The 14,544-nt window shown below is 33.8% G+C and overlaps 1 protein-coding gene across 1 annotated transcript in view; it reads left to right on the plus strand.

Annotated features, from left to right (window-relative positions):
- The window catches only part of LOC113502226, a 30,937-nt gene extending 16,849 nt beyond the window's left edge, over window positions 1-14,088 (plus strand). The window contains exons 2-5 of the mRNA XM_026883716.1: window positions 5,121-5,290; window positions 9,014-9,177; window positions 11,494-11,616; window positions 12,517-14,088. Coding sequence (XP_026739517.1) covers window positions 5,121-5,290; window positions 9,014-9,177; window positions 11,494-11,616; window positions 12,517-12,678 — 619 coding nt within the window. The 3' untranslated portion in view covers window positions 12,679-14,088. The remainder of the gene's footprint in view (window positions 1-5,120; window positions 5,291-9,013; window positions 9,178-11,493; window positions 11,617-12,516) is intronic.
- Window positions 14,089-14,544: the final 456 nt, after the last annotated feature.

Below are 14,544 nucleotides of genomic sequence, written 5' to 3' on the forward strand. Positions count from 1 at the left end.
CCTATTAGTCGCAGCGTGATAATATATAGCCTAAAATCTTCCTCGATGAATGGTCTATTCAATATAAATAATAAACAAAATATTTTTTTCAATTTGAACCATTTGAACCACCAGTAGTTCCTGAGATTAGCGCGTTCAAACAAACAACTCTTCAGCTTTATATACATATTAGTATAGACTTTATATATTAGAATAGATTATTGAGTCATTACTACAAAGCCTAAGCGATAATTATCTCAAAAGGATCTGAGAAAAAAACATACATTCACGATAATCTAATAGAAATCTTACAATCTAATTTCAAAGACGCGATGCAAGAATTTTCAGGCCTTAATTCGTTGTTTTGTACGTATCGGCGTTTATCTAGAAATTTAATTGATTATACCTATTTCCGTTAATAACGGAGCTGTCCACATAAAGGTACCACAGATAAGATAATATTTTAGACTCAATCTGTGGAAATCCAATTTGTATGTAATGAATTCGGTTTTTCACAGATACATGTAGACAAGATAATCATTTAATAGCATTTAATTTTCCAGTCACGTTAAATTTCTCTAAAAAAAGATTGAATATTTAGAATTCATCAATGAATTGCTGTTCCACGGCCATTAACTTCTCAATAAAGACTTTAGCTCACTGACTAGTAAAAAACAAATTAAAAATTCATGCGAGTAACATTAATTTATACTTTCCGTTCGGTCGTCGTCCGCATTCACAAGTTCAAGTTCAGAATTGCATTTTAAATCGATTCAATGTGAAACAAACAGAATTGCATACAAAAAGCCATTTTGTTTTGAAAGATGGCCGGTGAGTGTTCGGTTTTCGAATGTGTTTTTTTGTTTTGCATTTTAAAAGGCTTGACCGCAACTTTATTTTCATATGGGCCGTATAAATGTAACGTTATTGTTCTTCTTGCGATGAGTTTTATTGGCCTCACGCATTTTACTTTAAATGTTGATGCACAAATATGAATTCTAGAAAGAGTGATCTTTTAAGTCATGTAATATCTGATCTTATTGGGCATCTAATCTTGTAACAATACTTTATACAATATGCATATAGATAACCAGGAAACCTAAATTGATCCGATTATATCAATAATTCATTTTTATTCCACTTAATAAAAATGTCCGCATTAGTATCGTTATGCTTTATGTAATCTTAGAAAATCGTAACACTAAAATAAATTATTATCTGCTAGATGCTTTGTCAATGTCCAGATACTTATTATCAAATGTTACACTGCATTTATTTTAAATACGTAGACAACAAAGTGAAATGTATTTTCAGATAACATAAAAATCAGGAAAATGCTCTATAATCTGAACGCAAATAAGGCGTAATCACCTGCCGCGCAAATACTCTTGCTTATGTTCCATCTTTTTCGTTTTTTTTTTGTTGCTTCAGATTTACACGATTGTCGTAAACAGGCATGACTTGTGTACCTGTCAATTGATAACCATCGGTCGCACGCACTTACGCTTTGATCTTATCGTGCCGACATGATAATAACATAATTATTTCTAAACATAAATATGCAATGTAGATAATTTTTAAGTGCAAAATACGACTTTCACACATTGTCGTTGAAAGTTAAACTGGCACTTAGTGAACATTATCAGCATTAGAAAGAAAGCAAATAGTCTAATTTAATTTTAACTTTCGAAAAAGTAATTAATTGGTTGTACGAAAGTTCATAAAACTGATTTGAATATCAACAGCTGTGACAAGCATTTCAAATTAAATTTCGAATGCAAAACAAACTGGAACAAAAAAAATATGATTGAGCTATGGCCTGTCAACTTTTTACTAATCCTTCGAATGTGTGTTTTCGCGCCATAATTAATGTCACTCAATAACACTAGTCACTAACCTCGAATTATCTTAATTTATTCGGATGGCACAAATCAATTGACTTCATAGAAAGTAGAGTCGGCTAATTAAAATATACGCGCGTGATTTGAGGCACGTCGGCAACCGTTATTGTCGAATCGATAAGAGATATTAGCAATACACGTCACTCAGACGAACTGATTAAGTTGCGTAAATAACGCCGTTGAGCTCGAAATAAAAGGTCATTTTCTTCGATTGTATTTCTTTTTTCGTTCAATTCCTTTCGTTCAGTGTTTTCTGTACAGGATAAAACATGATGCATGCGGAAATTGTTCTTGTTTGTATTTTGCCTCTTAACGGAATCGAAAAGAAAGAAAGTATGTGTCAGTAGTAGTTTTTAAAATGTAATATTTAAGAGAGCGAAGCGTTGAACACTAGGTTCTGTGTGATGCTTTGTAAGACATTTGTCAAAATAATAATTCCACCTTTTAAAGCCGTTTTTAAATGTTAAAAATACATTTCGGTAAAGTTATTTTAAAAGCACTTACAAACACAAACAATTATTTACTTTCTTACGCATTCGGGTAAAAATATCCGAGTCGCGAAAACTCGTGACGTGGCATAACGCCAAAATAGTATTTTCTGCACCTTCACATCAAAAACGTTTATTTTTCACCTAAAATATCGATGTTTATCTTATCAAAGCGAATTTAAAATAAACAAACAATAATTTCTTGGTAATTTGTTTATATTTTTATTATCTGTTAAAATATAGGCCATAGATATTTTCCAGCCAATGATAATTTATTCAATCAAAATCAAAAGTTTTTATTTCAAGTAGGCCGTTTTCCAGGCACTTTCAAAACGTTAAGGTGATGGCTCTAGTTGCGCTATGCAATAATTTTCAAGTCCTGAAATTTTGCTGGAATTAAGTAATTTTCGAGTAAAATTTTAGGTATGGAAGGATTTTATGTTTCGCTTGAAACATTATTGTCACTAATTAAATCCATAAACTATTATACTGGTTGCAGCTGGTGTCACGCTAACGAAGTCATAAATTCCACCTACTTTCTACTGTCTTTAACAAGTTAGAAAACTACTACAACCAAGTACCAAGTTATCGTTATCAAAACCCGTATTTTTCTTCTCAGTTTTACTAAGGTATTTCCATGGATTATGTTAATAAAACATTCGATTATTGCAGTGCATTTACACAAAATCCCATAATCCTTTTACTACTTCGATAAATTCGTTCAGATTTATTATTTGCATTCGTATTGTGTTTGTCCATAATCAATTTATTATTTGTTGTAATGATCACACGCATCTCTCGTCTGGTTATCACGATCTCTTGTGTGATCTAAATTTAAATTGTCGCAGAAAAATTAATCATTGATTAATCTATTTATGGCCAGTCTTATCTCTTACCTAACCTACTTTTTATTTTATGGTTCAAGTATTCAGTTATCGATATAACCTTGTGGTTATGTCATTCTTAGAAAACCCTCCTTTGTTGGTCTTGGAACACAAAATGACTTGATGTATATCAGTACCGTAAAAATATTAGCCATATTTTATCAGATAAGTCCGCTACATTTCGTGAAGGAAAAAAAGTGGTTGGATTTAAATACTTACACTAAAATATGTAATTTATATCAGAGTAAATCTGGACCAACTGTCTCTTTCAATGGTATCCATTAAATAAAAGCTTTTAAAAGGTTAACGTAAGTTATCCAAAATTGAAAGTCGAATAAACTTTGCGCAGCAGCCAATAGCCATGAAAAAAGGTTTTATCCATGACTTTGTTAAGTTTATTTTTATTTGATTGTTCGACACCATATCTTTAACATGAGTAATTTGAATTAAGAATATTTTATTTATTAATTGTTAATGGTATCTATGAAATTAAACACACGAGGCTAAATGAATACCGTGTTTATAAAACCAACATGGCAATTTACCAATTTTCTCGCATCAGCGTACAGCTAATTAAATTTTCATGCGTTTATTGTTCTGATAGGCTAGCGCCAAAATCGATTAACTTCGGTAACCTCACGAGCATATTGCCTTTGATAAAAAACACGACACGTGGAACTTAATTAATCATATTTTTTCTTAACATTTTTAATAGACATGTTTAGAACGTAATAATAACTTAAGAACCAAATTGATGGGCAATATTAACAGAAGAATAATCATAGATTAACACAGCCCAATGAATCCAGGGAACCTTGAGTGTACCGTACTGAATTCCCAATTATTGTGTAGAAAAATGCTTAAGAAAATTAATTTTCAAAACGTACTATACTTATCGAAAATCTTCGCCGTTACCAAATGTAGAGTTCCGATAAACGCACACTAATTATGAAATTTTATCTGTGGCGATTGTTTGTCCTAACGAACTAAGTTCGCGGACTCTATTCTGTACAGATAGCACAGGTTGTAAACAATATGATTGATATTATTGTCTTGTGAAGCGATATCGGGGATTGTCTGTTATCATTTGTTTTAATCGTCTGATTACGCGATGCGGCAAAACTTTACTAGCCATTGTTTCTAAGGAACAGCTCATACTTAGATTTAGGGTATTTTTATTTCCTCTAAAGGGAGGTTAAGCTATCGTTATCCCTTATAGCTCTAGGTGATAAGATCTAAGGGACAAGTTCCTTACTCTATTTATGTCTAAAACAAAACAGGCCTTCTTCACAAGCATAATTTGCTATAATCATTTCTACGAAAAGAAGGCATTCAACTGTTATTATTTTAATTCCTTAAAAAAGGTTTGTAATTAGTTCATAAATAATGTATCGATAGTTTTCGTGCCAGTTAGCTAATAATCACCTTGGACTAGGAAAGTTGCGGTTTTATTAGATTCCTATTGCACAGTTAACGCTCATTTGCTGTAAGTAGTATTCAACTTTTTATCAGTCTAGGCGTGGCAAAGGTTAAGCAACATTATGTAAAAAGGAGAGATAATTGTTACTAAGAAGTTTTGATAATGCAGAGTATTTATTAATGGATGCGATTAAAACTAAGGTACCTCCGTTCTAAATTTCAAAGAAAACCTTTGTCCACTCTTAATGCTTTAGAATCTAAACAGAACTTTAAAAAAGAACAGAGCTACGTAAGTTTGTAGGTTGGCCCGTTTGTTCCCCCCTTTATGACCCCACATTTTCACTAATCCAACTGCATACTGCCACATTACCAATATTATTTCGCAGCCATTGATTCCACGAATAACCCTAATTACACCAAACTTATGATCTATTTTCCCTTGTCCACAGCATTGTAACCCGCACCTCGCAGCCACTGCACGTGGCCCTCGCCCTGGTGGTGCTGTTCGCCTGGCTCAGCCGGCCCGGCGCCAGCTCCAACCTTCGCGGATGGAGAGCACTATACGTCGCAGCCGTCGCCACGCATTTAGGAGCACAAGTCTGGATGACCCTTGTTTCTGGTAAGTTTCTTTTTTTAATTAGTAGATTAAAAAAGTTAGTTTCGAATGCAGAGTATTGTATGTGTGTATGTGTTGCCACTTGAATAAATATAATCCTACAAATAATACAATACTATGAATATGTGATAATTCGTCACAGATTTATATAGATTGACGTAATTTTCAGATGAAATATTTACCGCCTTATATTCTTGATGAAACAATTGTTAGCAATTTGAAGGTGTACTCTCAAAGTAGCCTCTACCACAGACATAATAATAAAAGTCGTTTTTTTCGCTAAACCACGTGAAATACTAGCACGTGAGAAATTCTCACGTGGATATGATGTTGAAAATGGTTTCAAATTTTAAATTGTGAACACAATAACATATTGAAAAGTTTTTATGTTTATCAAATTATATAAAGGACCCATAAATTTGAACTATAATAACGTTTTGGATCATAACGATGAAGTAATAGCTACCTTAGCTAATGATTGATTGTGTTAACGTCACTACGGCATCATATCCATATCTAATGAATACAAAAAAGCGTACCAACGTAAGTATAGACAGAGGTTAGTATTTTTAGATTTCTAAAAATATGTCATTATTCATTATTTATTATTACATACTCAAAGAGATAACACTGCCAAGAAACGTCTTTAAAATTAGCGTTTAGGTCTCGTACGTTCACTAGACTTCTGACTGAAAAAACGATTTTTTTTAAATCTCTCAGTGAGCAACTCATTCCAATTTTTTTCACAACAAGATTAATCTTACGTCATACTTTCTTTTATTTCAAAATCAGAATCCCGAAACTCGTTTCAAATTTCGAAGAATTATATTACATCGAGCATGCGCATTACGTACGTGCAGGACTGGGAACCCATTAAAAATTGCAAACTTGTCGTTGAGAAACACCAGTTTAAAAAATAATCGAATGGTATTTGAAGAAGGCGGAACACTAATTGTTTGAAACTTGAAAGAGGTTTTAATTGGAAAGGATGACTGCATGTATTGTATTTGCTATATGTTTAATGTTAAGTGCAGTAAAACAGTAGGTTATATTATATAGAAGGAATGTGACGACGGTATTAATTAATGCTAGGTATAGATCAAAGGCTATTAAAAGATAACATACATTATTGTATTATCGTTTAACTAAAACGCTAAACATAACACAAAAGTAGAGTCAGAAATATTTTTGTGTAAAAACAAATAAAAATATACAATTTGTCACTCATTGACAATTAACGCTATAGGGTTTCATAAGAGTTTGTTTCATAACAAATTCGTGCGTACAAATAACAGACAGTTACGCATTCCCGCCAAATCAAAATGGCGTACTTCAGTTGCCTCTGACGTGCGGCCATATTGCACGTGGTGACTGAATGTGCGTAACGGATTGTTGCATCTTTACCATTGTTGTTATTCTTTTGTTTTATTTAAACAACAGCTCGATTTATCAATGTTCAATCAAATGCAAGTCAGGATTCCTTTGACTTTTTATCATTTTTATAAAATCATTTGCACATGTCCGTACACGCTTGGATTTTAATCGACTTACAGTAGATATTAATTATTATTTTGGGTCGTTTTAGTTACACGCTCAAGGATACTAACGAAAGATGCTTTTAATAATCCACCTTCAAGAGTCATTACATATAAAGGTGGCAAGAAGGACAAATATAAATATAATGATGTAATACTTCACAGAATGTAATTTAAATTATTTGAAGCGTATAATTGTATTAGGATCCTTTTTTATTATAGTAATTGCATTGGTGTTATTTTCTAATTATGATAATTGCAAGGTATGTCTATCCTTGGATAATTTATATAATCAAATAATAATGGGAATACTGGCACGTATAGCAGTCGGCATTGGCATGGGAATGGAAGAGTGAGCGATGTTTTTTTTATTTTACACCTGTCTATTGCATTCCTTCAAACAGCTTCGACCAGTATTTACAACACAAGCCTGTTCTTGGTAGGTTCGTTTACAAAAAATAAAACTAAGTCAAAATACTGATTATTTTGAAAATTCGTTTTGAAATACATCAGAACCCGACTGCGACTATCTTAATTTAACAGGTGGGAGGTTTGCATCTTCGACTGTACGTTTCATTACTTTTAAGGTACTGTTTAGCATTTTAATGGCTCAAATATGGGAATCTTAACTGGCCAAAATATTTTGAATAGGATATAGAGCTCTACACACAGTTTTTAAGGTTTAAAATGACTTGTTTTATAACTTTTGTTCATTAACTTTGTTTGGACACGCGAAACTTACCTTAAGGAATAACACAATCAATAATTACGTAAGTAATTTGTGTAATGAGAACTCTTTGGAGATCGCACGGTATGGCTGCAGGCAATTTTGTTAAAACAGTCCCGCCCTTGTCCATACTTTAAATCGTCTTTTATACTGACACAAACTTGTTAATGATTGTATTTCAGATAAGAAATTCGAAGTATTTTCAGAATCGTGTTCTGAGGTTTCTTTAATAAGTTCTTTGACAAAAAAAAACAAATGTGGAATTATGGACGCTTACCGTTGCCCAATAATGCCTCGAGTTAACGACTTGTTCGTGTCACTGCAAAGTATAAATATGCATGTTGTAAATATATATTTTACTACATTTAACAAGGTGTAAACCATATATATAAAATGCATTCATATTTTCTTTATATTCGCAATAATGGCAATATTTCTTATATGTGGATAAGTCCGGAATACATTTAAAATAGCGTCATTATTTAATGGAAATGGCTTAGTGAAAAATGTATTTAATCAACGCGAAAGTTTGTTGAAACGGACAATCATTCGCGTTATTACTCAGTTAATCGTATCACTTATCATATTATTCCAAACAGTTATAGAGCTAGGTATAAAACAAACTAAATAAAGTATTAAATGATAAAGTCAACATCCTCGTTCATCCAATTTAAACCGGATTACAATCGGCCGAACATTTTGCGGGGATTTGACAGCTCACCGCGTTCCGGGTTACATTGATTTGACCTTTAGCATGACATCGCTGTGTTCCTGACTATCATTGTTATTAATGGTCAGTAAAAGTAGATATATTACGACATAAATAACTGAAGATAAAACATTTATTCACATATACAGACTTTACTTTAAAGTTATAGTAGTCACCCAGCTAAAAGCATTGATTTTTATGTAAATTGTAAAAGGCTCTTTTTTACAAAACTTAATATTTACAAATGAAAGTGTTTGACGCATTTGTTTGATGTCAAACAATTTGTGTTTACGGGTTGCTAATGTAAAAGGCAACCAGTGCACCTTTACACAATGATGAGGCCGGGAGCGTCAACCTTACTCAGGGTCATGGGAACACATGAGTCCCGAATGGGGACCAATACTTTGTATTTGAGAATCGGACAGAAATGTACTTATAAGTCCAAGGTTTACACATTTGTGACTCATTTCCATTGCTTATCAAAATATATTTACATAATTTAACAGTAACGCGATTTTTTGTCGGTAATTTATAGTATTGACGAAGAATGATGAATGTATCGGAATGCATAATTAAAGTGCTTGTTTGTAACAATTATTTCTACAAACACATGTTGAAACACTGTCTTACATAGGTACTTGAGCGAATTTTACCAATACATGCTTACAGTAAGGTAAATTTATGAAAATTTCTCGCTCTCACCACTCTATCTCTTTCTAGTCAAGCTTAACTAACATATAGTTTCTATTGTCCAGGTATCGTCCTCTACTTCAACCTGCCGCGGCACGAGTTCGGGCGCGTGCAGACCGTGCTGTTCCCCGTCTACTACGCATTTAACTCCGTCGTCAGCCTCCTGGCGCTGCTCGCCTACTACAGGACGCAGTGCCTCACACAGTTCGAGAACACTTCTTGGATACAGGTCAGTAGCTATCATATATCGAATTGTGAGGAATTAAAACCTCTTTGAAGAAGAAAGATGGCGTCTCGATTCCAAAACTGTAATAATCCTGCTTCAATAGATGGAGGTTGACCTCCTACGAGATCATCAAACAATATATCTTTTAGGTTATGATGCCTCCAGACCATATATCAAAGAGGACGTTATGTCATATGACCGTTACTCTGTTATTTATGTGACATTTCGAATTTCAAATGCAAGGTTCAGTACGTACCATAAATAATGTAGAGCACAGACCATTTAAACCTGACATGGTCGGAAGTAAATCACACAATTGAGTACGTTCAAAAGGCCACAGTTCTGTAATAAAATTGCCAGATAATGTATAATATGCTAATGTACATAATGCATGATTGCATGCATATTATACGGCGCCAGCATATTAAGTGCATGCTCGAATAATTGTCATTGACACTAATTGAATCGGTGTGGTCTTAAAGTTAGCATTGAAATTTAAATTTTGCCTTTTAACATTATGTTTTTTGTTTATGAACGATGTGTCGCGAAATAAAAACTGGATTTTATAGCATCACTTAAAAAAAGTAACCCTTTCAAATTAGGTCTCAGAATTTGGATGACCGGCGGCAAGTTTCCGTAGCCTTTCGCAAAATAATCCTTTAAACTACAAACGCATTTAATAGTGATGAACTTAGATTTAGCCACAATAAACGTGAAACATATCGATTCACCCTTGAAAAGTAGTCTACAAAGGCAATCGCTCAAAAACATCGTCAATTTCTATTATTCTCCCAACCTTTTTTATATTAATCGATATTCAATGTTCCAAGACGTAAACTCTACTTAAGTAGCCGTTGTTTCACTAGCAATAAACCTGCAGAATTCATTCCCCATTTGCAATAACAATCAAGTTTATAACGCATTTAATTACTGCGATACTGAAATGTTCCATTGGGCTAAGACCTACCATCACGAATTACAGTAAAATTATTGGATTTGTGGAAGGGAGACGGCACTCTACGTCATATAACCCCTTCTCACTCTTTCACACCTTCCACCAATAATATTGATTTATGACGTGGTGTCCTCAGATGAATCTAAATATATATCTGAGACGGAATATGACCCTCTATCTTAAAAGGAGTCTTTGCACATTGTTACTATCTATTAACAGGATTTATTGGGGTTTCAATTGGAAATAACGACGTTAGATAACACCTCATTTAATTTATTTGACTTCGCTTTTGACCTGTCTTTTACAAGGTTTTCGAAAGAATAGAATTACTGACCACTTTTTTCATAATAGAAGGGGTGGAAACTCAAGGCTATTTATTCCTAGAGTATTCAATAAATGGTGCTTTTTCATTCGCAATATTATGTGCAATGCATACGCTTACCTTACAAATACTTCGTTTAACATCTGTTGTACCAAGTTTAATTACTTGCCTGAATGAATTTGATTAATGATCTTCAGAGACTCGGCAGTTCAGTAATGAAAGAACGTAAATTAATGCTAAAGTCAACATTGAGTTCAATTACAGAGTAAAAATTAAGTGCTAATAAATTAAATGTTTAAGATAAAGTACAATGTTCGGAAATGTCAAGGTGACTTAATTAAGTAATTATTACCTACTTATATGTATTTGTAAAGCATGACCTTAAAAATAATCTTCATTTCCGAATTGAATGCATTCTAATCACAAAAAAAATGACGGAATCATATATTAGGTGCTATTTATTCATCAATGCTTAATGGCAATGTAATAAAGCTTACAAATCGAAATGAAATATTGCAAATACATCCTTTTAGTATTTAGATTTTTTTAATAATAAATTATTAGAATGTAAATATAATAATAGCCGAATGCATAAAGTCCTTCATCCATTGTGATAGTAAAAGTTTCTAGAAACTTTTTAAAATGTAATTAGTTGTAAAATGTACGTTCAGTAAATACAAGGTTATTTGGCAAGAGGTCGGATTAACTTTGACAGGATAAAAAGATCAATTAACTTTATCCGAATAGGAACCGGATGTATGGAAACAAATAAGTTTCAATTAAATGTTAACGTGACAAGATAGGTCAGCTTTTGCTGTTTTATTGTTATTGCGAACTTCTGGAAGTTATTCACAAATTACGTGTCAAGTACTACGCACTATCTAGATACATTTTAGCAACTAAGCATGATCCTTTTGAAATGTGAACAGTCAAGCTTACAGATTGCTTCAAAAACACTTTCTCAATATACCAAATGACCTACAAACTCTTGAATTTTCTTCTTTAACATCATTATAATAAGAATTTATTTGCATTGTTACAGCTAGCGCTGCTGCTAGCCGTGTTCAGTATAGAGGCGTACGTGCGCCTGCGCCTCGTGCGCCCCATGCTGCGCGCCAAGCACGTCAAGACGCAGATGGAAGAAGCTGCTGGTGGTGGACAAGAAGTAAGGATACCTCCCACTTAATAATTATTTATAACCCTCATCTAGAACTATGAAACATCTATTAATCAGTTGGCAAAATAGACAAGTTAGTTCTTTACAAGAGAAGAGCGGATCGAGGCATTTAAAATGGATGGTAGATAGTATAGATACCATCCTCTTCAACAAGACATTTGAGCGATTAGATCAAATGTAACTTGTCTATAGGTATCTGAGTATAAGGTCATGACTATTGTAACTACATAATTGTATTAAATACATTCAGATGTACTTAGTTATAAAATGCACCTTTTTGGGTGAAGGTACACTTTAGTTTTACAATATTCTCAGTCAATAGTGAGCTCTTGCTTTCAACGTCAACACCAATTACTATAATATCTAGACGTCACAGCTCATATGAGGCAATAACCGATCAAATAACGTAATCTCATTAATCGAACTATTTGCTTAAGCCCGCACTCTGCCATTACGAAGAATCGTATAATATTTAGAAAACAATTCACTTTACGTCGGCACCTGACAGTGATTCACCGGTCACTTGGTAACACGACAGATAAGTGAAAATTACACGTGTTTAATGCAACAGACATTATTTCGTAACTCGTTATTTATGTGAGAAATTGCAAAACAAGTTAAGCAAGATACAAAAATAAATTTTTGATTGAAAGCTCGCGAACTTGTAACACGATAAGGCGGGAAAACGAATGTGCAAAGGTTCGGTTTTAAAAAATTATAACAGCTATTTATTTTTTTATGTAAATGCAACTTTTTCTTCAATTATATTAAATGTGCGGCCTGATATTGTCATTATCGTAATGAGAGGCTTTATTATAGGATTATATTTCTGTCGGAATGTGGTACAGAAGTAACATAATTATTAATTTGTGCGTTCGTTTGTTCCAGGTCGGTCGCCTAGTGCTAGGCGAGCTCGCACACTGTCCCCGCTACCTGCGCGTCCTGAAGACTTTCCGCGCTTACCACTCCAGCATAGCGATGGGCACCATGATAGCTCTCGGCTGCTCATTATACTCGACTATGATCATAGTCGACTCCATGTGCCGTTAGTCGACCAAGCACAACACTACGTGGACCGTATCTTGTTCATAAAATTTCCGTTGGCATGCTGTGTAAATTTATCGGAAATCAATTTGAAACATCTTGTAATTTAGCTTTTTAGGGTTTTCCATTAAATTCTCTAAAGCTAACCCATTGTATGATTAATGTTTTCAGTCTGAATGTTACTCTACAACTGTTTTTTTTTTTGCAATATAAACAAGGAAATTGATATTCAATAACTTTTTCACTAATCGCAAATATAATAGCAATTAAATTGAACTGTAATGTTTAGTTATAAGGCAAAATAAGTTGAAAAAAGTTTACATAGCATGATACCACCGATAAAATTTAAGGGTCGATTTCATAAATGCATAACTATCATAGTTCCAAATCAGGCTGTGAAGTCTGTTTTTCATTATCTACGATTTTAAGAAAAAATATAGTATTAATTCGCAATGAATAAGTCGACTCGACAAGGACAGGGTGTGTGGCGCTGGTCGCGAGTGTTTCCCGAGGGAAACGTGGAGAATTATTGTTCCAAATTATTGTAATGTTTAGAGATGGTGGCAAAAGCGACTAAACACGACGATTTTAGTGTTAAGTAATTAACAATTTTGTTTGAGGTGATGATTAGATGAAATTTAACAAGATAGATGATTTAACGCGTACTTGCCAGCCACTAACAGTAACGGCGCTGTAACAATACTACTAATCTTGCCAATCACTTGTCGTGGTCATCGCGACCGGCCTCCGGAGGCAGCGGGCCCAACACTAGCTGCTTGATTCTATTGAAACTCATGTTGTATGCTCTCTAATTTCCTGCAATACTGCCATAGTATAGCACTTAGCCTAGTAATAAGTTATATACTCTCGCCAAAGCATTTTGTCGCACAGTAATCGTAAAGAAATGCTCCTAAACGCAGGAAGTTACGAGCGCGCAACTCTTACGACGCTTACGGCGTAGTGACTCTGAAGGTATCTTTTGAAATTGCCATTAGCGAATTGATGGTCGCTGAAGTTTTATTGTTGTGATGACTCGATTGTCTAGTCAGCAACAGACGCCGCGGTCGGCAAATCTCGAATTAATTAGATCGCGCGTTTACGGAACCCGATATTAAAAGTCTTGCATTTAAACATCGATGTATTGAAACGTTTAAATGATTACTTTTAACCGTCAAGCAGCTTGTGCCGTATTGGCAGAGGGTTTGTTTAGCTAATTATAAGTTATATAATGATACAATTACTAAGCTTAGTTAGTTAATAAATTTATTTAATCAATTAATGTGAAATACATGTTAGTGATTACTGTTTACTTATTATTCGTAAATGATCTGAGTGTCTACGTGGGATTATTATTTATTTGAAGTGAGAGAACGAAGAAAGTATTAAAAATTTGAAAATAAACAATTATTATGAAAATTTTGTGTTATTCATTTTGTGTTCACCTAAAACAGAAACAACAAAAGTATTTGCTTATTCTCATTCTTAAGACGAGCATAAATGTAATGCTTTATTATCTTATCACATTTCGGTGTGGTTTATACACCGGACACCTCCGTCAGTGTCACCAACCTTCTTTGAGCATATCTCTAAGCATTTGAGAGGTGATCGATCACTCTCTACTGATTGACTGTAGACAGTTGCCTACTGTAATAGATCTAAGTAGCTATCAGATGTCAGATAAGTCAGCGATTACCGTAAAATAACGAGCAAATATCACTTCTTATCGTACTGTACCTACTGTGAACATAATCTCATCTCTTCAGTGGCGCTATTGCCAAGTACCTATTAGCTAGAGCGCCACTAAATCGTTTCCCCTCCTGGAGTTGATGATCTATTAATTATTATAATGGCCGCTGGCCATTGACGAGTCAC

This window comes from Trichoplusia ni, chromosome 16 (assembly GCF_003590095.1).
Source record: "Trichoplusia ni isolate ovarian cell line Hi5 chromosome 16, tn1, whole genome shotgun sequence".
Taxonomy (NCBI): Eukaryota; Metazoa; Arthropoda; class Insecta; order Lepidoptera; family Noctuidae; genus Trichoplusia; species Trichoplusia ni.